This window comes from Macadamia integrifolia, chromosome 5 (assembly GCF_013358625.1).
Source record: "Macadamia integrifolia cultivar HAES 741 chromosome 5, SCU_Mint_v3, whole genome shotgun sequence".
Classification (NCBI taxonomy): domain Eukaryota; kingdom Viridiplantae; phylum Streptophyta; class Magnoliopsida; order Proteales; family Proteaceae; genus Macadamia; species Macadamia integrifolia.
This window is the reverse complement of record NC_056561.1, coordinates 31,390,138-31,417,400: the sequence shown is the minus strand read 5'-3', so window position 1 is coordinate 31,417,400 and position 27,263 is coordinate 31,390,138. Positions and strand designations below refer to the sequence as shown.

Here is a 27,263-nt window from a genome sequence, read left to right as displayed (position 1 = left end):
AATGTTGGGAAGGTAAAACGAGGAGAATGCAAATTAGCCAGAGAGAGAGAGAGAGAGAGAGAGAGAGAGAGGGACTCGCGTCTCGACTCTTGAGAGAGTCGAAATGGTGGCCGAAGGAAGAGGAGAGGGGTCAGTAATTGAAAATGAAAACAAAAGTATAGTCCCAAAGGTAGAAGAAGAAGTAAGATCACTACCACTACCACCCACTTTCACAGCTCCTACTGATCTCATAGCTCGCATCTTTTCTCAGCTCGACTGCGTTGATCTTCTCCAATGTTCTCTCGTCTGCAAGTACGCCTCTATCTGTGTTTTATTATTGTTTTCTTTAAACTCTGTAATAGAACAGGTTCCAAGTTTGAATTGAACTTTAATGGTTGATACTATAGTTCTTTATGTTAATCCTATTCTTAATTCTCCAGGAACAATCTTCGCACATCATTTGTTTGTTTGTTTGCTCAAACTGAAAAGAATCGGATAATTTTTAATGTTACTCATCTTTCGTGATTGAAATTATAGGAATAGGAAAAATTGGGCTAGTAGAAGAAGAAATTGAGTTTGTTTCAGTTATGAATCTGAAAAAGGTCTAGTTTCTTCTTCTTTTTTTTTTCCCCATCCCCACCCCTCTTCTTACAATGGTTGACTTGTATTCTTGCATGATTAGCAACACGAATATCTATTACTTGTTTGTTTTCTTGCTCTCTCTCTCTCTCTCTCTTGCTCGCTCGCTTAAGATGAGGAAAAGGCTATATGGTTGAAGAGAGATGAAGGGCTAAGCATAGAATGCGCCTTACTTTTATCCGGTCCAGAAAGACTATCAATGGACCTGGTAGGAAATGAAAACAGAGTCGATTGCTTTTTGAGACAAGCTTACATGTATTCGATGAGGTTAAACTGGGTTTGAGTTCTCTTCTCCTAGGGTATTTAGAAAATAATTACTCGTCCAGTTAAATAATTACTTTGGAGGGGGAAAAGAGTCACCTGGGCGAATTGGAAAAGGAGTTGAAAACTTTGTTACTGTGTTTGCTTAGTATAGTGAGAACGAGGTTGAACAATCATTGAATGAAGAATACAAGAGTGTATGAGAGTGGGAAACTGGGAATATGTAAAACAGTAAAATACTAAGATTTTGCTTCACATTGGAATTTAACTTATTAAGTAAGATCTTTGGTATAAATTATAAGAAGTTCATCTCTTCCAATGCCTTTCAAAGAAGTGAAGGCATTTACTAGCCTTTATGATCAATGGGAAAATTTATCATCCAGGGGTATATTTCCTGTGCTTCTGGCAAATGAAGTTCTTATTGATTACTTTACCTTGATGATGACATATTCTACTACAATATGATTTTCCTCCCAAGATGTAGTTAGATACCAACATGGTTCCTTTGCTTCTGGCAAATGAAGTTCTTATTGATTACTTTACCTTGATGATGAAAAATTCAACTACAATATGGTTTTCCTCCCAAGATGTAGTTAGATGCCAACGTGGAAGGAGATATTTTCTCAAAATTACAGGGTAGAAAGGTTGGAGATTGGGTGGGAAAGTTGTGGAGCTTTGGCCATCAAATTGGTTCTTTAGAGGAAAAATTTTCAGAGCAAGATAGGAAATCATGGAATGAGATTCAAGGAAATAGGACTATTTTTCTGTGGATTCTACGAGTGGGAAGATTCTGTGTGTTAGTGCGGTTCTCATAGAAGTTCCAGTGTATGGTTTATACAATACTGAGTTAATATTCTTGTGGTTCATTTGATTCCTTCTGCACACAGCTGAAGATTTACACCAAATAGATAATATGCTTGATTTTCTGTCGGTCAATAGTGAAATGCCTGATGCAGCCTCATTTAAGTGACTACACTACCTCTGACCTCACTACACAATAAAAGGATGTTTAGAAGAATAAGACTATAAGCATACTATTGATATGATGCTTCGTCATGTTTTCTCAAATCCTGTCCTTTGAACTGTCATGAAAACTTAGAGATTCTCTACCAGAAACATAAACTGACAAGTAAGAATGTGGTGATGCAAGATCATCTATTATCAGATTCATAAAAGGTTTCTCTCTCCCCCCCCCCCCCCTTTAAAATTTACAAATACTTTGTTTATGTGTTTTAATTACTTGTTGGATTTTGAATCTGACCAGGCTCAGGATCAAACTAAAAAAGTACCTCCAGGAGCTTTGAGAGAAACCATTTTATCACATGTTATGGAGAGACTCTTCCTGGATATTTGACTTCAAAAATGTTTCTCTTTATTACTATAAAACAACACGATGGGGCCAAAGAGAGTCATTAGCAAGCTAATTTTTTGCTAAATACTAATTAATACTCCTCAAATCACTGAAAAGAAGATTAATACGAACGTGGATCCCATGTCTAAATTTTAATACAATCTTGCAATACCAAAGTGATTAACATGAAAGCTTCTAAGTTCATTAATTCTCACTCTGGACCCACTTAGGAGCTAGTAAGGGAGGAGGTAACAGTATCAAACTCTTTGTTTCATTGAATGATTGTGCAGCATCTGGCTGTCACCCATATGGCCAACCTGAGCACCACTTTAGTCTTTTTTTTACTTGTGGTGCTTGTCATTGACAAAGCTGTTGCTATGTGGGTTTGGATCTGAGGTTTCTACTTTGTTATAGCCTTTTGACGAGGTAAATACCTAATACCCATCATGTATCTTACTACTTAATGATCTGATTTTTCAATGGTAGTGGTTATAATATCTGGTGGATAGGGGCATGGGGCAGCCATGATTTGCCATATATCTCATGCCATTGGATTAGGACTTATCGTTGATGGACCACGTGAAGGTTGCCTACCCTGAAGATGAGCTTGATCAGTTTACAGGTAGGTTCTTGGTTTATATACACTGGGTCCAAAGACATGACAGAAGAAGATTAATCTCAAGTCATTGGGTTGGAAGGTTAATGGTTGAAAACAAAGTGGGGAAATAGATTTTAAGGTTAAAACATTTCAGCTAGTAAATCTATTATGCTTAGTTTCTTCATAACAATGCAAATTCTTACTTTATGTAGTGTGAATATGCACCCATATGCAATGGGTTACTAGAATAACATAACTGGACCTGAACAGTAAACAGCACTGAAAAAATGGTTATGGGGCGGCTACACAGATAAACCACTTGCTAAATAGGGCATTTGATAACCCATCCAGAAACATCACTCCAATTGAATTGGAGAGGATGTATTTTATTGCCTTTTGGGTTTCTTTATGCACTTGTTCTGTTTAAGGCACATAGAGGTCTCCTTGCTTTTGGGTTTTGTTTCTCGCCTTACTAATAATATCTTTTACTTTTCAAGAAGAAGAATTATAAGGCTTGATTGTGCATCTGCGTTTGCTGTCCTTCCTTTTGTTTGCTTGATTGTACATTCTTCCTCTTTTTCCTTCTGAAAATATTTTTTGTATATGTGTTTATGTGTCTGCATGTGGTGAAACAGATTCCCCTAAAATCATTTAGTATAAAAAAGTTAAAAAAATAAATAAATAATACAAAGAAAAAATTATTCTTCAATATCAATGGGTAATTTCTTGCCTAAGGAGAGGCCGACATTGCCAGAATGGCTGAATGCTTTGACTGCAACTAACTCTCTAATAACTAACTAACAGTTGTGATGAAATTAAAATATTAGTTATCAAAGCTATTTGATTTCTCTCTCTCTCTCTCTCTCTCTTTTTAATTTCTGAAAACCTTTGTTTCTTTACCAAAATAATTTCACTGAATGTATCTTCTATAATATTAGACTTTGATCCAATTGATTCTAATCTCACTCTGAACCTGACCAGGCCTTGAAGTGGGCCTGGGAATGGCGAGAGACAGACTGGGTTTGGGTGGTATAGGAGAAAGTTAAAGTAACCTAAAGAGAATGTGAGAAAATAAAATCGAAAGGAGTATAAATAATCAAGGCCATTGTTTCATGGATAATGAGAACCAGTACAGATTGAAGATGAGAAAATGATAAATTAAGAAGACCAATTGTAGCTGATCTTCTTAAGCTTAAAAAAGTCAGAATTCTTCTGGGGGGGACATCTTGTTTTCTTGGAGAGTAAGGGCTGCAAATTCCTTAGCTGATGCGTTAGTTAAAGTAAGGGCAGATAGAGAGAAGTATATAGGGCCACACCCCTTCTATGAAGTGAGGTTAATTCTGTATTATTGTAGATAGCCTCGCTATGTTGCAGGTTGTATTTGTTGATTTACTTGTCCAGCTTGTAAATTGCATAGACCCTTTTTGCATAATTTTTTTCATTCATATAAAAAATGAGAATCCTTGTAACCCTGGTCCATTTGCTCTGTGCTGGGCATGATGGAACAAAAATAGTAGAGGTTTTAAGGATAAGTATTATAACCAGAATGCAAATTCTGTTTCTTGTTGTCATGGATGTTAGTGTTGGAAACAGTTTAGAGCGGTAAATTCTCTACCCTCAACAAGGAAATGGGAGGAGATAACGTATAATGACTTCTTTTCTAGTTTGTTTTCCTATGTCGAATTTGCCACCCTTTTCATTCACACAAACAATCCTACCTTTTCTTTTCTGGGGGTTGGGGCGAGGGGTGGGGGAGGGGATAAAGCTTTTTTTTGTTTAAACTTCAATGTTTGACACCAACCTAGAACCCAATTGAGGAGAGGGTCATCCATCTAGCCTGCCCTGTTGCTATTCCTCAATATAATCACACACATGCAAAATTTATATGAGTATATATTTGTAATCCTATTAGCACTATGTCTGATAGAACCATATTAGTAAATTTTGAAACATACGTAGAACGAAAGAGAAAAAGAGGGGGAGGGGTGTGGAGGTTTCTTCAAAAAACTAACCGGTGGAGATTATTACCTGTTGAAAATCATCTATTAGAGTAAGTGTACACTATTCCCTTTAGGACCTAAAACAAGCTGACCTCACAGAAAAAGAGGAAAAGACAGGAACTAGAACATATCAGACTAGGTATTGGATATCACATATCTGACTATCTGTTACCCTATAATCAAGTTAGCATTCCTCACCTTTCCCTAATCGTATCGAAATATATTTTAAGGTATGAATATGCATTTTCCACTTTAACTGTTGCGGTGTATGCTTTCAAATAAATGATAGGGATTGGGTGGTTATGGAGCAAGCGTGATTTGCATGCTTTTATACTATTTTTATGAATTCTCTACCACTGAACTACTGAGGAAGAGCTTCCTTAAGGAAGCCGACTCTCGTTCTTTGGTTTTTCTGAATATAGCTGAATGAAGCACCACCTTAGCCGTTGGAATGCCCCAACCAGAAGGTGGATGGCTGGAGCAAAACGGGTTCTTAGTCATGCCCTTTGGCTTGACGAAGCCACCCCCAACCTTCCATCCCGTAAAATGAAAGGAAAAATAAAAAAAGTGGTCTACCCTGTATATTCAGTGACTTAACCATGTCATTCATTGATTTCATAGATTGATGTTTTGTGTGTTCACTTGAAGTCTCACTGAATACCTTAAAATGAAAAAAAAAAAAAAAAAAAGACTGAAGGATTCTCAATTTTGAGACATCTCCATGCAAGTTTTACTTACTAGTTTTCCCACTCTCACCTGGCTGTCAATGCATTCATGCCACGATTTGTTGAACGATTTTTCAGGCAGTGGTACACAGATTCTGCAGAGCTGAGGGAAGGCTGGAAGAATGAATATTTGGAGTCACGCAACATGTTTGGGCTAGGCCTGGAAAGGGAAACTCACCCACCATCTACCACGTGTTCAATAAGAGGTCTGCACAGTTGGTGCCCTTGAATTTATAATTTAGTTTTGGTCTAAAAAAGGGTTTCTGTAATTATCATTGGATCTTTGTTAGTCACAAGTTGATAAAAGTTATTCGTTCTTTTTATGATATATTGCGTCTTGCTTGTAAATCTTTGGCAAGATTGAAATACCATTGACTGACTTGTGTTAATATAAAATGTTATGTCCATAATTTTTTTTTTTCATTCCTATGCACTTTTTATTGTCTTTTTCAGGTAGGCAGTTTAGTTTTCAGAGGGCACCGGGATGGCATGCAACACTGATTTGTAAAGCTCTTTGTTCCCTCATGAATTGCAAAAATTTGACTATTTCCTACTAACAACAACAACAACAACTCAGCATATCCCTACTAAATGATGTTGGCTACAGGATTCTTACCCTCCAATCAGCTCTGTTTGAGGTCATACTTGATACAAGGCCTAAGATATGCACGTCTTTCCTCACCACTTCTCCTAGAGCCATTTTAGGTCTGCCCCTGGCTCTTTTAGTTCCATCACTCTAAGCCAAATCATTCCCCTATGTACCGGAGCATCCAAAAGCCCCTGTTGAACATGGCCATGCCACCTCAAACAACTTTCTCGTAGTTTATTATGTATTGAAGCTACACCTAAATCAGCTCTAATATGATTATCCTTACTTTAATTTTGACTATTGCTACTAAGAATATCAATTTATATCCATTAATGTTGTCACTCACCTTTGAACCCTATTTGACACCTATATGTAGCAACTTGCAAGATTGGAGCCTCAAAAAGGAAAGTATGAAAATAGAAACTTAAGAAAATAGAAATTCCTGAACAAGTAACTAAGTTTGCTTGTCCTAGTCTAACTAACCAAAAAGAAAAAATAATATACTGTTTTACAAAAAAGGAAATAGATCTTCTAACAACTATTAGCATCGTATCCATTAATGGTACTGTTCACATGAACAGTACCAGAGTGAACAGTAACCGCATGAACAGTGTTTTTTTGTCTTGTTCTTTGTGCTTTGATCTACATCAATTCCTCCCCCACTTAAAATAAACTCGTCCACGAGGTTTCGTAAGTGTAGGACTGAGCTTGGTATTATGCATGCCCATCTTCAACCTGTAGAAGAATTCCAGTGGTCCCTTGATGACTGGAATGAAGTCTTGGAGTCGTGGCTTTTGTTCTTCAAACAATTCAAGCAGCATAATGAATTCGACGTGATTAAATTTAAAATCAAATTTTTCATTGACCATCATATCCGTGGAAATTTGTTCCGTCACGTTCTCGATCTTGACCTCTTCACACTCCTGTGCGATGTTGATCTCGTCGGGTTCTTCTTAGTGGTCCATCGTCTTCTCAGATGTCTCTTCCTTTGACATAGACCTCTTCGGTAGGACCTTTTTCGTGTTGCTCCTTCATCTCCAAAACTTCAATGGCTGCCACGGTGGCATCCCTTGGTGGTGGAGGGTAGAGAGGATCAAATGTAGCTCCAAATTGTTGTGCAAGAACGGTCATTAGTTCATGTGGTCTAATAATTGTTTCAGGATCTCTTCAACTGTAAATTCCTTCTGAAGGGAGAGATTTCTTTGGATATGTTTAGATAGGTATTTGTTCACCAACTGGTGCTTCATCTCTTCCCAAGTCCTAGGCTGACATCTTGTAACACTGAGCCTCTCTTCATGGAATCTCCACCATTCTCTAGCACGACCAATCAATCAGAAGTAAGCAATTCGAAGCTTTCACACCTCTGTCAAGTTGTACTAGTCAAAATATTCCTCCATAGAATCTAACTAATCAAGAAATAGGTATGGATCCCTTTGTCCAGCAAAGTAAGGACTTTTGGCTTCATCTTCCTTGTAGTAATATCATCCCCAGGAGGTAATAGGCTCTGTCGCTCTGATACCAAATAATGTAAGGTTGGGTCACAAATGACGTAACCCCAGGTAGGATCTTAAACACTTTCAATAAATTTCAGTTACAAGGAACAAATCAGAAAAATAAATAGAAAATAGAGAAGTGTTAGATCAAACACCAAGAAACACGAATAATAAAGAGACAATAGATCCGTACGACACAGAGATTTAACGAGGTTCACACACCAGGGTGGTGTGCTACGTCCTCGGCGAAGAAGAAGATGATTCACTATGCAGAAGAGAGATTACACCCTAGCAGCGGCGAGGAAAAACTTGCCCTGAAACCCTAGCTGCGTGAAAACCCTAGAATACAATGACTTTCTCAACAAGCAACAGTACATTATATATACTCCAAAATCGTGGGTCGACCCATCGGGTCGCGATCGATCTGGTCGAACCATACCGTGAGGGCTACGCCCCCGCACCCCCATACGAGATCAGTGATGGGCTCCGGGCTTGGGCCTATCGGCCCAACCCCTCTACTTCCATCACAGATCTCAAAAAAATTCCCATTCGGGTCGTCACCAAAATATGTCGGATCGGGTCAATCTTCAAAATGGGTCAAGAATTCGAGACAAACTTAACAAGAAGAAGAGGAATAAGTGTGATGGAGGGCTGGTCGGGGTAGGGAAGAACCTCTGAGGAAAAACTCAGAGTTGTAGGGACAGAGTGATTTGCACAAGAAGAGGGGGAGGAAGCACACAGCCAAAGGCTGCCAGGCCACGCAGGCACACACTCAAACCAATTCTTAATTCATTTTTCAATTCTCTTGTATCTATTGGTTACAACCATTTTAAAGGAAAAAATAAAAGACAAAAATAGAAACTCAATTGAAATAAAAAACTACCCTAAGCAAGGAAACAAATTGCAAACCGAATTTTTAAAACTCTCTAAATTGTAAGTGAACTCATCTTGCTAAAACAAAGTGAATAAAATCAAATAAAAGACAATCTTCCTAAAATCCTACTAGACCCAAAAAGAATATGGATCTGGCTCATCTCTGTCCGGACACTCCGATGGGTATGGATCACTCCATGGGTGTGAATCTGCATCAATTCCCCTGGTTGTTGAGAAAAACTCGTCCACGAGTTTTGTAGAAAGGGAGAATCAACACCAATCGATTAGCATCAATCCTTGACTTTTAAAGTCACCATCAAAACCATGATCGAATGCTATGAAATCCACAACGCGAAGTTCATTGATGAAGTAGTGACTCGGAAAAATAAAATTGATTGGTTCACTGGAGAGTTCAACCGATTTAAATTTTTCCACAAGTTGATCTTCAACTTCCAATAGTGCCATCTCATCTTCTATCATTGGTGATTCATCTTTTGGTTCGTCTACTTATTGCTCAACGGCTGAGATCATGTAGTTGAAGGTAGAGTGTGCTTGGGTTTTAATGTTTGTGCAATGTCGTGGAATTTCCTCGAGCTTATCTTGTATCAATTGCATTTGTTGACGGGTATCCAATAAAAGGTCGAGATCCATCGGCCATATTTGCTATTTAGAATCACTATGGAGCCACTATGGCAAGAGAACACTTAAAGCAAAGGGTGAATGGCAAAAGAGTAGTTAAATGGAAGATTAGAACAAGGGCAGAATGGTAAATATATGGAAGTTCTTTAGTGAGTGGCACACTTGTAAATATAAAAGTGGTACTTGAGACCCAGTAAATAACGTAACTAGGGGGAGGGTCAAAATTGAAAATTAGAAACAAATATGGAAGGAATTAATGAAAAAGGTAGGGGTATTTATGGGATAAGGGAAAAAATTATAGAAAAAGACGATATCACTCGACCAGCAAGGGTTTTCTGTTATGTAGAACCCAGGAAACTAGAGAAGGTGGAGTTATTGGGAGGCCTTCAACACATGGCAGGAGTGGAAGATGATGTCGCCATGACGAAATCTGCAACCAGGGTGTTGCTAGGTGAGTGGCGACTTTAACGGAGACTTGGATGTGAGAAGTCGACCTGCTGTAGCCATGCAGGAAGGCAAAGAACAAGAGAAGGCCATGTATGTGCTCTATTTTCTGTCTTTCTCTCTTCTCTTCTTCTTCCTTCTTTTGTTTTCTATTTCTTTCTCTCTCTTCTCATCGTTTTGTTTCTTCTTTCCTTTTTTTTTTTTTTGCTGCTGGTGAATACCTAAGGGCAGGGGAGGAGTCGCTCGAAGGGGTTAGGAAAGAAGACGATGGTGGGGGTTGGGACTAGGATTTGTAAGAAGGGGTTGAGGTACCGGTTCGGCTTCTCTGTTTGGGTAACAAGAGAACCTTTTTTTTTTTTTTCCACTGGCGGATACCTCGGACAAGGGAAAGGTTTCAATCAAGGTTTACAAGGGTGGAATGGGTCGGTGGGGGGTTTTGCTTGCAGAGGCATGGGTGGGGTTGGGTTTCAACAGAATATTTTTTTTTTTGGCTGTTCTTAGTGACAGTAGAAGCCAAAACAGAGAATGGGAAGGGAAAAAGAGAGATGGTGGGGAAGGAATGGGATCCTTCGGCTCTGATACCAAGTTGATGGAGGGCCGATAGGGGTAGGGAAGAACCTCTGTGGAAAAAATCAGAGTTGTAGGGAGAGAGTGATTTGCACAAGAATAGGGGGAGGAAGCACACAACCAAAGGCTGCCAGGCCACGTAGGCACACACTCAAACCTATTCTTAATTCATTCTTCAATTCTCTTGTATCTATTTAAAGGAAAAATAAAAGACATAAAATTAAAACTTAAGTGAAATAAGAAACTACCCTAAGCAAGGAAACAAATTGCAAACCGAATCTCTAAGACTCTGGAAATTGTAAGTGAACCCAACTTGCTAAAACAAAGTGAATAAAATCAAATAAAACCTAATCTTCCTAAATAAAGTAAATTCCTAAAATCCTACTAGACCAAAAAAGAATATGGATCTGGTTCATCTCTGTCCGGATACTCCGATGGGTATGGATCACTCCATGGGTGCGAATCTGCATCAAAGGGGGGATAAATTGGTTGAGCCTCTCTCTCTTTCCCATGCCTCTCACCCTCTCATAGATCTTTAATGCAGAAGTAGGTTATAAGTAAACTACCCCAACAATTTATAACCCCATACGAGACAACTCAAGACTTTAAGCTAACTTTAGAATGCCCAGAATTAGACTAGAAGAACAAGAGAACATAAAACAGAAATAGGGCCAGGAAACAAGGGAATAAGACCAGCAAATAAACCCCCAAAGGTACAATAGCAATGCAGCAGCAAAACCAGCCCAAAAACCAACCCGATTGGAGAGAGAATGGCTTGCGATAGGGCTGGAGAGAGAGAGGTGTGGCTGGTTTGTGGGGCTCCAATTGAGCTGCAAACTTGGTCAATTGTAGGGCCCAGGGAGGGTACAAAAACCCCCAAATATAAAGAGCTTCTGACAGCTGGTTTGAGAGTTATGTGCTTTCTTGGTTTTCAGACCTAGGAGAGAGAATCTGAGAGAATTATTCAAGAACTGTAGTAGGGCTGCTTGGGCAGCAACAAGAAGAGGATCGAGTGATCCTTGGGTGGCTGTGAACACCCTCTGCGAAGGCCAGGTAGATCAGAGATCAATTGGGGAAGGAAGAGGAGATTGATCTCTCTCCTAATTCCTCCATTGGTGCTGGTCGGTTCTAACTTTGAGGATGTGAACAGGTCTGATTTTGACAATAGCAGTAAACAGTAACAACAGATAATAACAACAGCAGTAAACAAAGAAAAGGAAAGATAAGAAACAAGACAAGTGTGGGTTGGATTGGCTATCTCGGCCTGGGCATCTCACCCGCAGCTATCCCGACTGTTTCAGCAATTGGCTGTAATCATTCATTATTCAAATTTGAGAATTGACAGTACATAAACTCCTCTATATATAGAGGGCAGATTAGCAGTCATACCATAACTAGGAGTTAGACTCCAAGTAGGATTAGACCTTACATAATAGGAGTTGGACTCCAATAGGACTAGACTAGAACTCCAACATGGAGTAGGTTACTAACTAATAATTCATTAATAGGGAAACCTAAACTGACTAAAAACTGAAATAACAAAGGAAATAGACTCAAAACATGATTCTAACTAAACTAATGAATCAAATCTCGTTTTCTTACTTTCTTTCCATATTTTGGGCCCATTAAAGTGGTCCATTACAAAGAAAACTCATGGGATCAAATGTTCAACACCTACATAACCCAATCCCTTTTAGTGACTTATTTGCATTAGTCTTTTTCCTCACTGTATCTCACCACAATCATGGCCAAAAAACCAAGCTTTTCTTTCATCCAATCGTTTTCCAGGCCTCCAAGGATCAATTACATTATATAGGCCTAAGTATGGAGCCTCAAAAAGGAAAGTATGAAAATAGGAACTTAAGCAATTAGGAAATTGAGAAAATAGAAACTCCTAAACAAGTAACTAAGTTTGCTTGTCTTAGTCTAACTAACCAAAAAGGAAAGACAATATACTGTTTTACAAAAAAGGAAACAGAACTGAAAGAAAATAAATCTTCTGACAACTGTCCACTCCTTGTACCTTGCTGTCCAAGATATCAAAACTGTATAAGAAAATAGAAACTCATATATAATATCCTAACAACTATTAGCAGCATCCATTCAAGCCAACTGTCGATATTGGGCCCCATTGTACTATTCGTGAACAGTACCTCATGAATGGTAACCGCATGAACAATGTTTTCATCCCGTTCTTTGTGCTTTGATCTACATCACTTAAGCTAGGCTTGTGTTTCCTCACCACTTCTCCTAAGGTCATTTTAGATTTGTCCTTAGCTCCATTAGGTCCTTCAATTTGAATCAAATCACTCCTCCATTCTAGAGCATCCAAAGGCCTTTTTTGAACATGGCCATGCCACCTCAAACGACTTCTCATAGCTTATCATGTATTGGAGCTACACCCAAACCAACTCTAATATGATCATTCCTTATTTTATCCTTCCTAGTTTTACCACTCATCCATTTGAACATCCTTATCTCCACTACACTGAGTTTATCTACATGATGCTTCTTAACTGCCCGACAGTGCACACCATACATCATAGATTCATAGCCATAGTAATAATACGAACCTTTATGTGGATAATATTGTTCATCTTATGAAAAACTGTGATCGCACAAGGGTTGTGACCATGGTTACCAATAAGTATAAAGAAAGAGAAATCCAGTGCACAAGGCTCCCACTACTATAGGGTCTTGGAGGGGCTAATGTACGCAGCCTTACCCCCTGCTTCGCAAGAGAAGTTGTTTCCAAGTTTTGAACCTCCCCCTGCTTCGCAAGAGAAGTTGTTTCCAAGTTTTGAATATATTTCCCAATCAGGAACAGGATTTTAAAAAGACTTGCACCCTAGGTTTGTGATCCTACTGCCTAGATGTTGATGCAATTCAAAATAAAAAATGAGTATATCATAGTTCTTTTACTCGTTACTTTGTGCCAAGTACAGAAAAAGGTTTTTATTTTAATTTGCAGATGAATTATGATGGAAATCTTCAATGATATTTCTTTGCCTTTATGCATCTTTTCTTCTTTTTTTCCCCTTGTATAATACAAAGAAGTGTGTATAAAATAAATATGGTTCCCATATGTCAAGCCTTTCCTGGTTTTGGAATCTTTTTCCATTGCTTGGAAAACTACAATGCTAGCAGCGAATAGTAGGACAGTGCTATCGGAATTGCAATAAGCATGCCAAAGATTACCCTGCAACCAAAACAAGCACAAATATCATGAGCTGTGGTAGCCTGATGCTAAGACATAGATGTTCTTATGCATGGAGGCATTGATTACCCAGTGCTCAAGATGCTTGGATGCACATTGTACTCTCTTGCAAACACAAATGGGACGATCCCTTGAGGAAGAGCTGCCTGCAATTTGCATCGGACTTATTTAGCTTACCTTCCTGAAACTAGACAGATACATGGATGGATAAAATTAGACCTTGACAACTGTTTATGCACCTGCAATACTGCCACCTTGAACTTTGTACTCCTCAGTCCAATTGCAAAGGAGGAGATTGCCATTAGAGCTGGTCCAACCAAAAATTTAGTTCCCATGGCTAAGGCCGCCATCCAAGTTCCACAAGCTATTATTCTAGTCTGTGATGCCATGAAAAGACCTATCAAGTGCCACAAATTGAAGGGTTAGAAGATAGGATCTGTGACTTCAAGATTTTGTCCCATAATTTAGGTAGCTAGGTGGCTAATAATGCCCAACTCACACCTAAGCTGAACATGGCCATGCCAAGCCCTCCATCTGACAATATTGATATTGAATTAGCAACGATTGCCGGCAGTTTTGGTCCCCATCTGCAACGAGTGACTCTATTCTTAGTGGGTTTCAATTTACATGTTTAGGTGCTCTTTAAGTGTTTTCCTCGAAATTTACCTGAAGTGGATGAATGCCCAAATGAGACCAACCAAACTTGCATGAGTATTTGGATTGCTTATGAGCTTTCTCCCCACTGTCATGAGAATTTGTTTTGTTTTGAGTTTTCTTGTGGTTGTGGCTCTTGTTTCCTCCCTCTCTTTCAGTTGTGCTCCCTGTGGGGCCACTGATTGCCCTTAAAGCAGAAAAAGGAACCAATAATTTAGCTCAAAATTAATTACCCTAACAAAAACTGGAAATCCAATTGGTTTACTTCGCATATTATCATAATTTTCATATGTTGAAAGTTATTAACTAAATGCAAGCAAATGTTATAAGCTCATCTGTTCATGAATATGATAATAGTTCCCCAAAAAGTTGAACATGCTAATATAGTAATGTGATGATAATTTCTTGGAGCAAATATATGGTAGTTGGATAGACTTGTTGGATTAAGCTGTAAAATATAATACAGTTTTTGAACACACTTGTATTTCTTAAGATCCAACAAGGATATTGATACGTGTGGTATTATACTCACGTGAATGTGGGTTGGGACCCACCATATGCAGGGTCCCACCAAGGAGATTTCCTATTATGAAATTCATCCCAATCAGAGGATGGGCTGAGTTGAGATTATCATCTTACTGTCAAACACTGTCAAATAATAATAGAGAGCTCCAGCTAGGAAATTATCTGAAGGTGGGGATGGAAGGATGGGGTTTAATGATTTAAAAATGTAGCTATCTAATTGAATATTTGATATTCAGAACAGAGATATGCTTCAGTGAAATGTACCAGTGGCTTCTAGTGAGGGAGTTGTAGAGACTGCTTCAGCCACCCTGAACTCATGTAGAAACAACAGTAAATTATTCCAAATTAAGCTTTGTAAGACAACTATCTGTGCAAGAAGTGCTTTTGCTTCATCACCATACATAGCTCGCAGCAGTGGAATTCCCAGGATCAAAGTGTTTGGAAGTGTTGACACAGAGAGACCAGTTATAATCCAATCCAAGTTTCCTCTAGAGCTAATTTTGGTAAAGACTGCTAAAAGAAGAAAAGCAAATAGTTTTTGGAGGGTGTCTGAGAGCATGAGTTTCATGTTCATCTTGTAAGGATTGGTGGTTGAGATCACATGGAATGACAAAAGTGGGATGGAGAATTTTGCCACAAACTTGTTAATGCCTGAGCACTGTTCCAAGGTGAAGAGCTTCCACCATTTTGCAGACATATAGGCTAAGATCATGGCAACATACAAGGGGATTGTTGCTTCCATGACATGGTAAACATCAGCCAGGGAAATCATATCACCTGCAGTTAAGATGGAGCTAAGACAGGCTGGGATTTTCTGAGATTTTTCCTTTATGGATTGTTGGTGGGTCGTTTAAACTTCTATATGTTCCCTAGATGGGATTGTTGGCTTGTTGAAGGGAAAGGCATGACTGGCAGAGAATATTTCTTGACAAAGTAAATGCCTTCAGAACAGTTCTCTAGTACCTAGAATGACCTTGGTTGTTGTGATGTTTGTTTGAGGTATCTCAAGAGAAAGGCAGAAGGTTTTATGCACGGCACCCGATGGGAGGAGAGAGAGGTGGTGCATAATTATATTTCTGACCCCACCCCCATCCGGTGGTTGAAAGGCACAACTGTGTTCGTACATGGCCATGCAGAAAAACTGGTTTCCAAGGGAAAAATGCAACTGGTTTCTTTTTTCTTTTTTTTTTGTTAAGAATGCAACTGGTTTCCAGTATTGGTAGAAAAGAATCCTCAACCCTCACACCCCAAAAAAATCAAAATTAAAATATTTACTCTTATGGATGTGTTAAAATTAGTAGTCTATTCAGATTAACAGGTGAAGAATGGAGTTGATGCTATATCAGGTTTGCACCACACAGTCCTCGTATGTGAAGCAATGTTCTCTTCATGCTTGGTTGAAAAATATGCCTCAGCATTTATGTGTTCATCTTCTGCATGGCTTGCTTTTTATATTCATTTTGACAGTAACATCAGGCCAAGCAGAGCTAGTTGCTGCACAAAATCAGGTGAAGATTCAATTATTATTTTGGGAAAACGCTCTCTCAGCCGACCACCGAGGGTATGCTAGTACCTACCACCTCTCTCTATTTTTAATCTTCATGTGAAATGATTTTACCCCACCTTTCTGTCACCTCTCATTGGTAAGTTCCTCTTTTCCACATGCTCATAGAACCCTTTCCATATTAATTTAATGAAAGGTAAGGTTATATTTTTCCACCTTAGGTTAAGTAACTCTTTTCAATTTTGGCTTTTGGTGTCATTTTATTTCGATACCTATCTAATTCTTCCCTTTTGAGGAAATTAAAATTCTAAAAAAGGAAAAAGAGAAAGAAAGAAAGGAAAACAAAGGGGAGAAGAGGGGGGGGGGGGGTGGTATGATTCTATATGACCGGCCTACTATGAATATTTAGACTTAAATACACTCCAGAATAGAATTTGGGATTATACAAGTCTTTTGTGATCTTCAAACAAACCCTGAACTTGTTACTGATTTGTCTGAAGGGCAAGTGATAAGGGTACTTAAGTCATTTAGTCTGGGTAAAAACTGTGTTCTATGGCGGTCTGGCCATCTGGCCCACCCTGTCAATTGACGAAATTGTCCTTGACCCTCTACCTGACTGAGAGGCTAGTAAGTGAAAACCTATTCTCTTCCATTTTCTTTCGTCAGAGGGAGGGAAGGAAGGAGGAAGGGAGGAAGAAAGAGAATAAAGATGTGAATTGCAAGGGAAGTAAATGAAGTCAATAGCTAGTAACAGTGGGCAAGGAATGGAATTTCTGCTACAAATGGTCAAAAGTGCAAGGATACATGTGGTTTGGAATTTGCTTTTAAAATCTGCAATTTTTCCCAAATCAAAGCAGAGGTCAGGAGACTCAGGACCGTTAGTTACTCTTTCCTCACGTTCACTTTTGTTTGGGATGAGAAGAGATCTCAGCCGTCCATGTCTCTTGTGATATCTACTTTGGATAACTTGAACATCCATAACTAACTGCTGGAATTCGAATGTTTTGTTGGGTGAACCTTTGAGAAATTTTGAAAGCAAAGGTTGGTCTTGTGCCTTTAAAAAAAGAACCACCCCTGTCTCTTCAGAAAAAGAAAAATGCTGGTCTAGTATGCTGTGAACAGCTTCAATAGTCCAAACGTCTAGACTTGGGCCCAAAATATGGGCATATAGGCTTACCCACTTTACTACTTCTTGTGGGGTTGAAGCCTTCTTGTCATGGATGCAAGGTTTTAAAATGCAGAAATAATGTGCCTCGTTTGCACGTGATGGGGGATTTGGTGATTTGGCCATTACTTCGAGGGTTAGTATGTTTATGTTTTTGGCCTACTCATTTTAAGGGTACTGTCAAACTTAATTGTGATGTTCTTTTAGGATGGCTAAATTTCAGTGTCTACGCATGGGCAGATCTTCTTGATTTGCTTCCCATTGTTACTTGCAATTCTCCTCCTTCCTCTTTCTTTCCACAATGTAGAGTTCCTAAATTAGGATCATGTGCAACAGCACTACTACTAGGCGTGTCAAAAGTAGCCTGGATAGCCTGAACCCACCCTGAGCCCAAAGAGGGCATGGGCTGAGATTTCAGTTCATAGGGTAAAGGTTGAGAATTTCAAGCCTAAGCCAGGTTGGACTGGCCCAACAGCACTACTGCTAGGCGTGTCAAAAATAGCCTGGATAGCCCAAACCCACCCTGTGCCCAAAGAGGGCATGGGCTGAGATTTCAGTTCATAGGGTGGGCTAGGGTTGAGAATTTCAGGCTTAAGCCAGGTTGGACTGGCCTGGCTTGAGGTCTCAATCCAACTTGCATATCAAGTATATAATAATATAAATATGTTAATAATTATAAATGATTACTTATAGAAAAGGTATGTAAAAATTCTGTCATTTTCCACAATCTACATATATATATATATATATATATGAAAAAAAAACTTGGTCTTTAGCCTCTACAAATCATCGAGATCAAAAAACTTGGTCTTTAGCCTCTACAAATCATTGAGATCAAGCAACCGAGTAACCAATAGTATTAAGCAGCGATGGTTGGGCTAATTCCAACCCTGACCTAGGGTTGTGCTTGGATTGGGTTGAGTTAATCGACCTCAGGGTTGGGCTAGGGTTTCGGCCCATTGACAAATTGGTCTCATTCCCCTCCTCTCCCTATCCATCTCGGCCCCTCTCCCCTCCATTTGCCTCTCCCTCGGCTCCCCCTGCATCTCCACTAGAGTGTGTAATCCTCAAGTCTCTAAAGTATGCTCTATGGTTGCCCCTTTGTGCATCCTCCATATTAGAACATTTGAATGGATTTTATCAGATAGACTAGTGGTTGCACACCTTAGTTATTGAATCTGGTGAAGTTCCTTGAGATATTTTCAGTAAGCAGTTCCCTTCTGTCTCACGGTTAGTTAAGAAAATTCTTTCTAATGATCTATCTCAATATGTCAAAGAGTATGTCCACGCCTCTCGTTTTAATCAACATCAAGTTCCTGGAAGTGAAAAAAGGAACATATTTTTTCCCCTTTTGATATGACACAATTTTTGTTTGGGAAAATTACTTGATTACCCACTTATGGGTTTCTCTTTACAAAATTACCCACCAAAAGTTTCAGTTAATAAAAATACCCAAAATTAGGTTTTCCTCTACAAACTTACCCACTTAAAGTTTAAGTTAACAAAAATACCCAAAATTGAGTTTGGGTTTACAAAACTACCCACACAAAGTTTCAGTAATAAAAAAATACATGATTATATGTGAAGATGAAGACTCACTATTTTGGGTAGTTTTGTAAACCCAAACCTGATTTTGGGTATTTTTGTTAACTGAAACTTTGGGTGGGTAGTTTTGTAAACCCAAACCCAATTTTGGGTATTTTTGTTAACCAAAACTTTTTATGGGTAATTTTGTAATTGGAAACCCAAAAGTGGGTAATCATGTAGTTTTCCCTTTTTTTTTTTTTTTTCAAGGGTACTAGTATCATTTCACATGCATAATCGAAAAATGTGTAGATCATTACATATCGTGAAAACCCTTTTATACCATTAACTTATTTTTGAGAACAAGACAATGGGGAATTAGAAGGTGGCAAGTTCTAAATAAAACTTTTATACTAGTAACTTACCTTTTAATTGTTCATTGTCTTATACTCAAAATGTAAGTTAGTGGTATAAAAGGTTTTTTCTACCAAAAAAAAAAAAGAGAAAATTGCGTTGCCACCCCCTGAACTTTGGTCCTCATTCAATGCCACCCCCTGGACTTTTCAAAACACCAAAGACACCTCTTGAAAATTCAAATAATTCCAAATCAGTCCATACCGTTAGCCGACCGTGTTAAGTGAATGAAAGTCTGTTAGTTTTTTTTTTCAAAATGCCCAAAACACCCCTAGCTATTGTGAGAGGACAATATTGCCCTCCCTTTCCCTTCTTTTTCTAAGCCCACTCTCCCTCTCACTCCTCACTCATACTCATACGAACAAGGAAGAAGAAGGAAAAAAAAAACCTGCAACCTGACCGCTCCCCTCCGGCGAGTGATTCTCAGGCCAATAGCTGACTGGCATGCAATTCCCCAAGGATGGATAGAATTATCTGGACCACCTGTCTCTTTGCAAGGGTTGGAACATAAACATCACGACAAAGAGACTTGAGCTATTTAGATTCCATACCCTCGAAACCTTTTTATTTGGGAAAAGTAATAACCCTAAAATCTTGTTGACCCTCCTGAATCCTTTTGTCACACTCCTTGAAAGAGCTGAAACTTCTGAGGCAGCTCAAAATCATTTAGATAGAAGTTCAAGATCAGGAGACCAAACACAAAACAATCCATCTTCTTGGGCATATTCACCAGTGCACGTTTGCCATTGGCCAACTGAAAAATCAGGGGAAAGGCATCCTCATGGCATCTACATTCCAAATGAGTTCCTTATGCTGTAATCTTTCTTGATTTTAGTATGCTGCTTAAAGGTTGCATTAGAAACCATGACATTACTCCTCCATAGGCTGGTATTGGTAACTATTCCATACCTCTACGATCCCATCATTCCCTCTTCTCGTCAAGCATGCTTGGACGAATAACCATTCTCCATTGGCTATTTTTCCCCAACCTGAACATCCAAACCTGCTTTTATTATCGAAGGGAAAAAAGCTACTTTGATAGTACTTCATTGATGGGATTACTCTTCTAAATCCAACCCAATTTTGCACTTTGGCAGCAAAGCTTCATTCATTTCTCTTCCCCCCCCCCCCCCCCCCCTTTGGTGCCGCCGTCTTTAATCTGAACTTTCTGTGATGATAGGCCAGCTTGTTAAGTTGGTAACATTCATAGTGTTTCACTTTGCAGATCGGGGCTAAGAAGCTTTTTTGTACTTCACCGCCTACAGATAACCAGCTTGATTATTGAAAAATACTACATTTTGATTTAACTAGTTATTTATGTTCTGGGATCTATCTATGCAGTACTATGTATTCTAACTCTTTTAGACATTTTATCCTGGGCTACAATGTTGAATCCTCAACCAGTGATTGGGATTTGTGTATGCTCTCCTCACTAACCCCCTCCGTCTTCCCTTCTCTCGCTCTCTCCCTCCTTCCCAGGGCAATGAAAACAATTTATGTGTCCTCATCTTCTTACTGCAAACAACCGTCTTTTGAATCTTTCCAACAACCCTGCTTTGCCCTTCAATTTTCAGCATCACATTTCTCCCTTTTCCAATTACACCCTCTCTTTCATGTCATGTATTTAATTACAACAACTGACAACCTCCACTCTTGTATCACAAGGGAGGGGAATCGCACGCCGGAGGGGAGCGATCGAGTTGCAGGTTTTTTTTCCTTCTTCTTCCTTGTTCGTATGAATATGAGTGAGGAGTGAGAAGGAGAGTGGGTATAGAAGAAGAAGGGAAATGAAGGGCAATATTGTCCTCTCACAATAGCTGGGGTGTTTTGGGCATTTTGGAAAAAAGACTAACAGACTTTCATTCACTTAACACGGTCGGCTAACGGCAGGGACTGATTTGGAATTGTTTGAATTTTCAGGGGGTGTTTTTGGTGTTTCGAAAAGTCCAGGGGGTGGCATTGAATAAGGACCAAAGTTCAGGGGGTGGCAATGCAATTTTCTCAAAAAAAAAAGTATAAAATGGTTTTTATACATGGTAGTGATAAACACAATATTGTGCCCCGAATAGTTGATATTTAATACCTTTAATGATCCTTTTGATATAAGCGATCTAGCGAAGTGGTTTGTTTCACCATCCCCTAGTCAGTGGTATGTGAGACAGTTTGGTCAATTTTCATTCCTTGGTTTCGGGTAATATGTATTCAAACTTTTTGTTTATCATCCATATATCTAATTGAATTTCATTTTGCCCAAAAATAAATTTGTTTTATTCTCAAAAGGAAAATTAGTCATATAAAAGGGTTTTCATGATGTCATTGTCATGTACATTTTTAAAGTACGCATATGAAATGACACTATTACCCTCATTGGATTTTTTTTTTTATCATACCAATTAAAAGGGGAAAAAGTAAGATTATAAATTATTTGACAACTTGAGGGGTGTCAATAAGAAAATTCTTTCTTTAATATATAACCCTTAGTTTTTCTTTGTAATTACAAAATATTCTTATGTAAGTTATAAATAGTAAGTTTTAACTACCCTAAATAAGTAAATATGTATGTTAAACGGGTTCTAGCGGTTTTGGTTCCAGCCGGTTCCTTATTGGTCTTTTGATTCTGGTCCTGTTTCAAAACTATCATATTCCAATTGATAATCGATCCCAAAATCAGCTCCTAGAATCATCCAATTTAATAACATGATAGACTGGTTCTGGGTTTTAGTGAATTGATTTTGGGACAGCTCCTAATTCCAATCCCAAATTGACACCTTTTACACGATACACCTGTGAACCCAACTCGATAGTTTGTGTTTTGGTTTGCTCACTTTTATGTAGACATATATTTCAGTCTAACTCACACATCCAAATTATAACAAAAAGAGGGAGAAGGTTCTCTAAAAGGCAGTGTGGCCTCTGCGCCAACAAGGGGGCCAATGGGAGCATGTGTGAAAGCATCAATAGTAATGGATTTTTGTCTTTTATGAGGGGTGAGGTGGTCATTGCACCCTTTCCTGTGTCTAGGTGTAGCAGCCACACTGCCTTTTAGGCTTATTTTTTTCCTAAAAAAACATAACAAATGGATGTGCTCAATATGAGTCGACCAATTGGAGCAAATAATGAAATCTGTGTGCCAAGGGAAAAGAACAGTATATGGTTGTGGACCCTGTGCCCAAACATAGGATGGTGTAAAATTATTACCTCATCCCCTGTAAAATCACAGAACTCCATTATTATTATTTTTTTTTAGTTAAACACAATCATTATTGATGCCCCTATGTGCACTCTCATTGGTCCGTGCACTGGTGCAAAGACTACATGACCAGGTAGTGATCCCTTGCTTCCCTCTTGTCACATAAATGTGGTACGTTACATCACAATGACAGGTGAGAAGAGCACTCTCCACAGCCTTTCGCGAGAAGAGAGAGGGCTCAAACAAGAAGATGAAATAAAGAAACTATATCTGTAAATTTGATCTTCCCAACCAATGTAGACTAAATTGTGGCATTGAGGATGGTTGATTTGCACAATATTGTATGAATTACAGCAACTAATTAATCTGAGAGTTTTAGGCTTCCATCTTGGTTGTTATAATGCCAATGGGCCATTCCATCCCAAAATTGATTTCCCATGTTCAAATTCTGGGCTGGGTTTATTTCTCCAAGTTAATAAAAATGTTGGGTCGGCTTGGGCTTGAAAAAGCATTTCGGCTGCGGTTAGCCTTGAGCTTTGACATAGCATGTAGTTCCAGATTGGGGTTTTCTTAGCCCACTCAAGTCTTATGACTATTTTATATTTTTTTGATGTAGGAGCAAGACTTTGAATACAGCTAGACCTGTTCAAATTGATTAGATAGACATATAAATCAATCATTATATCATAATAGTCTTTATTTTATATTTTTTTTTCATTTATTAGTGATTTTGAATCAATGGGGAATCGAACTAATGCATACGATAGGGTTCGATCCCACGACCTCCTCCCCTTGGTGCCAACTCTTCAAGCTGGAGCTGCCACCATTGGTTTACTCTTTTGAACATCACAATTGTGAGGCTAAAATTTGAGATTTCCTTGACAATTCAAATGAATGATCAAAACACTTAACACTCGCTTATTCAGGGGATGGGATTTTAGTTTTGCAATGGCCGCAACTATACAATGGAGGTCTAACATAAGTCTAGGGAGAGGTCGTGACCACCCCTTGGGTCCTACCCTCTCTATGTAATAATAGTAGTAGTTTGGTAGGTTATAGTGATGTAAGTCATGTAACAAGAAGTACTTAAACCATTTTCTTCCATTCATAAAGTGACCAAAAGATAAGGCTATGATGGGCCGAGCGAAGGTTTTTGATAAGGACACTCAGGAAATAGTGATGAAGAAAAAAGTTTTGATTCAGAGAAGTCTATTGATCCTTTTGAGGAAATTCCACTTGCTCAAGTACAAGCCATGATCAGAGGCAAAAAGATTTCTACCCCATCACCTCATTCTCAAAAAATTTCGCTTAGTGAGACATGGACGAAGAAGGTGTCCATGTCTCCAACAATGGAGAAGAGGAAGACAAGAGCCACTACCATGGCAGAAAGAGCAGTAGCAGATGCTTTAAAAGCAGAAAAGGCCAAAAAAAAAAAATTACTTTATGCTTTTATTAGAACTTTTTCCCTCAAGGTGGTAATGGTCATTGTGTGGAGCACTTTTGGACTGCCCATCAAGTTGTCATGTGGAAGATTTTTGTGATAACCTCGACTAAGCATCCTTGCAAACTAGGGCGGAGGAAAAATATTAACTTTTACATAAAAAGAGTAGCTCGGAATTAAAGTCGCCGATTAATTAAGGGCGGATTTGGATTCAAGTCTAATTCTCAATTCTATCAATTTTGGAAATTCTCAAAATTACAATTATGGCACCATTTCTAAGAATTGATTAAGAATTGTGTTACTATATATATATTTCTTCGGTGGTAATTCTTATCAATGTAAAATTTTGGGGAACAAACCCTTATAGGATTTTTGTTTATTTTTAAAATACTCTTCCTATGCCTTCTCATACACATCTCATGTTCGCATTCCCATTCACCGCCTGGCTCTAGGAAAACTTCTTGTTCTTTTTTTTTCTTGTTATCTTCGGTTTCGATGGTGCAAATTCAGACTCGACAGGCAAGGTTCTAGACATGATGAAGGTAGATCCAAAATTCCTACCCTATGGTTTCTAGCCTTTTTGGTGAAAATTACATTATTCCCTTCTTCTCTAATCCAAGAATCTTACATTAAATTTGATGATTATTTGCTTAAGCTCTATAGCTTAGGCTTGTCTGTGATTAGGGATTTAAAATGATCATCTCCTTCAAGATTAGGGAAGCTAGGGGCGTCATAGCTTAGTCTACAAGCATCTTATCCATCATTTTGCCTGATATTAAAATTGGGGGAAGGTTTCCCACGCTACTGGTGATGTAAGAGGAATCTCTCTCTCCACACTCTCCACATCAAGATGGTATCCTCAACTAAAGATCCATAATAGAGAGATAGGGATTCACACCATGCATGAACGTGTAAGATAGGATGGAATGTTACATACATGAGAGGAGATCCGGAGACTGAAAGCTAAGTGTGCAAACACAATAGTGATCTTTTTTCCATTAAAATTTTTACAGATAAGAAGGAATTGACATATCTAGGGAGAAGGATGACCTTGTTGTGACCTTTTGCATTCCTTTTCCCACTTAATTCTCTCTCTCTCTCTCTCTGGGAGAAGGATGACCTTTTTGTGACCTTTTGCATTCCTTTTCCCACTTAATTCTCTCTCTCTCTCTCTCTCTTTCTTGACTTTGCATGAGCCGAACTCACTTTCTTGATGCACCAAGCAGCACACTACAAGGATAGGAAAACATTTCTTGCAACCTGGGCCTACTACTGCCTGCAATCTCACGCTTTGAAATGGAATAATCTCCTTCTCTTATTGGTATGCAATACATTTGTAGTTTTATTATTTTCCAAAGTACCCTTATCAGATTTCATTTTGACGCATGCGATTGGAGGCAATAGGAGCATTTATGCTGTCCGGATTGCAAGGAAAAGTTTGTCCAACAAGGATAACCTAAACCTAGCTTAATTTAGTTGCCAACAAGAGAATAGAAAAGCAGTACCAATATTAATGGTCAGAATATATATAGCTTTGAAATGTTGTAGCTTAGAGACCAATGCATTGAATGAGTCCGGATTAGCTCCCCATGTGGGGTTGAGGAGTTACCCTCCCAACATAGGATTTAGCCCTCCATAGTGGATCAGAGTCAGACCCCCTCTAACTTATGTTCGGATCGGATAATTGTACGGGTGTTAATTGGTTCGGTTTGGTTCGGTTCAGTTCAATTCGATTCACATATATTTTGGCTGAAACTAAAATCGTACCCTTTACTTAATGGTTGCTCTTTCTGAAACCGTAACCATTTAGTAAACAATTTTGGTTTCCATGGTTTTTAAACGGTTTTGGTTTCGCTTTTTTAAATAGTTTTGATTTCGGTTTATTCCATACGGTTTTTAAACGGTTAGCAATCAATTTGCTAGTTTATTTGCATGTTCACCAAAATTTGCTTTTGGTGATAAATGATTCAATCTTGAGAATGTGAAATGCAAACCATTATGTTTTGTTAAAACAACCAAACAACTAAGCAAAATAAAATATTTTAATAGAAAATAATTTCAAGCGCATCTAACAAGTCATAAGTAATGCTTATAGCAGGGATTTTCTTCCCCCCCCCCCCAAATAATGTGAAAAAATATATTTAATATGCCATGGTATAAGCAAAAATTGCATTTTTATTAGTGTACATTCTACTTAGTACATTAGATTAATTTAATCGGCATTTCAAACAATGAGCAAGCTACCTGTAGAATTACTTGTAAGCTTGCAACACTCAATCTTTGAATCAAATGAGATACTGATGATATTTTGCAGCCACCTTATCTAATATTTAAATGGGGTAATCGGATTGGTTTTGACGGTTTAAACGGTTCGATTTTTATGGTTTCAATTCGGTTTGAAATCAACGGGTTAAACTGCTCGGTTTGGTTTCAACTTGTTTAGCTAATCGGCCTGAAACTTGAAACCAGAACCGAACCATTTACTAAACAGTTTTACGATTTTGGTGTAAACAGCTCAATTCGGTTTCGCTTTCAAATTCACATCCTAAGATAATTGGATCCCATGTAAATAGTTCACCATATGGGGAAACGATTTAGACTCTTGGCCTGGTATTCCTTCCAAAAAATACTTCTTGCTTTGAGCTTTGAACTATTCAGCACTGAGTTTGCCCAACATGGGCATGGTTTTAGTGCATGGAATCGGATCTAATATGGGTAACTTTCAATGATATTGATATGTATCTCAGTTTTTTTTTTTTTTTAGCGGATTTTTCTAACAATTTTACCCCTATTCCATATCATTTCATTGATATAGTATCAACATAGTATCAGGTAGGGGTGTCAATTGGTAGGTTTGGTTCGATTTCATTTGGGTTAAATCGATTTTGGTCTAGGAATGAGGGACACCAAAACCAATCCATTAAGGAACATCGGTTTTCAGTTGGTTTCGATTTCGATCTAGTTTGGTCTCGATTTATTTCGGTTTTTCAATATCGGATTAACACCGATTTAGATTGGTTTATTATTGGGATTGAACCATAATGAAATCTTACATTCATCACTTATAGTGACAAGATTTGATGGAAAGAACACTTTAAATTTTGACACCCCTAGTATCAGGATTAATGAGTAGCAATATCAATACTATCACCCGATTCTAATACCTCAAACGATGGTTATATATAGATACCAAACGGGCTCAAGTCTTTTGAGAGGTCAAGTATGTGTTTTTCATTTTTGATAACAAAGAACCTAACCCACCCTTATTAGGTAGAATGGGTATTTATGGAAAAAAGAACATGGGTGGGCAAAATGATCACCCTACCCCACTTGATGTCTGGGCATGCTTATTGGCCTATGAATAACAAGGGCCATGCGATTAGGTAGTGTTCTCCTTTCCTTTATTTATTTAGAAAAAAAAAGAAGCATGAAAAGTAGCATGACCTTGCACCTAGACATAGGGACGAATGA

The 27,263-nt window shown here is 38.5% G+C and overlaps 2 protein-coding genes across 5 annotated transcripts; one reads left to right on the top strand and one right to left on the bottom strand.

Moving 5' to 3' along the window:
- The first annotated feature begins 12 nt into the window (after window positions 1-12).
- On the top strand, window positions 13-16,176 carry LOC122079954. Of its 4 annotated transcripts, none has more exons than XM_042646761.1 (3): window positions 13-291; window positions 5,632-5,759; window positions 16,031-16,176. In XM_042646761.1, the coding sequence occupies exons 1-3, from the start codon at window positions 104-106 to the stop codon at window positions 16,159-16,161; spliced, it is 447 nt and encodes a 148-aa protein (XP_042502695.1). In that variant the 5' UTR covers window positions 13-103; the 3' UTR covers window positions 16,162-16,176. The 4 variants fall into 4 exon arrangements, with proteins under 4 accessions (XP_042502695.1, XP_042502693.1, XP_042502697.1 ...); XM_042646759.1 differs by having other exon boundaries at window positions 16,022-16,176; XM_042646763.1 differs by lacking the exon at window positions 16,031-16,176 and adding an exon at window positions 14,791-14,934.
- LOC122079953 (probable auxin efflux carrier component 8) lies at window positions 13,058-15,515 on the bottom strand. The gene is made up of 6 exons (XM_042646758.1): window positions 14,819-15,515; window positions 14,042-14,216; window positions 13,877-13,962; window positions 13,615-13,772; window positions 13,445-13,521; window positions 13,058-13,357 (listed from the first exon to the last, which is right to left on the bottom strand). Exons 1-6 carry the CDS (start codon window positions 15,324-15,326, stop codon window positions 13,291-13,293), a joined length of 1,071 nt encoding a protein of 356 aa, XP_042502692.1. The 5' UTR covers window positions 15,327-15,515; the 3' UTR covers window positions 13,058-13,290.
- Window positions 16,177-27,263: the final 11,087 nt, after the last annotated feature.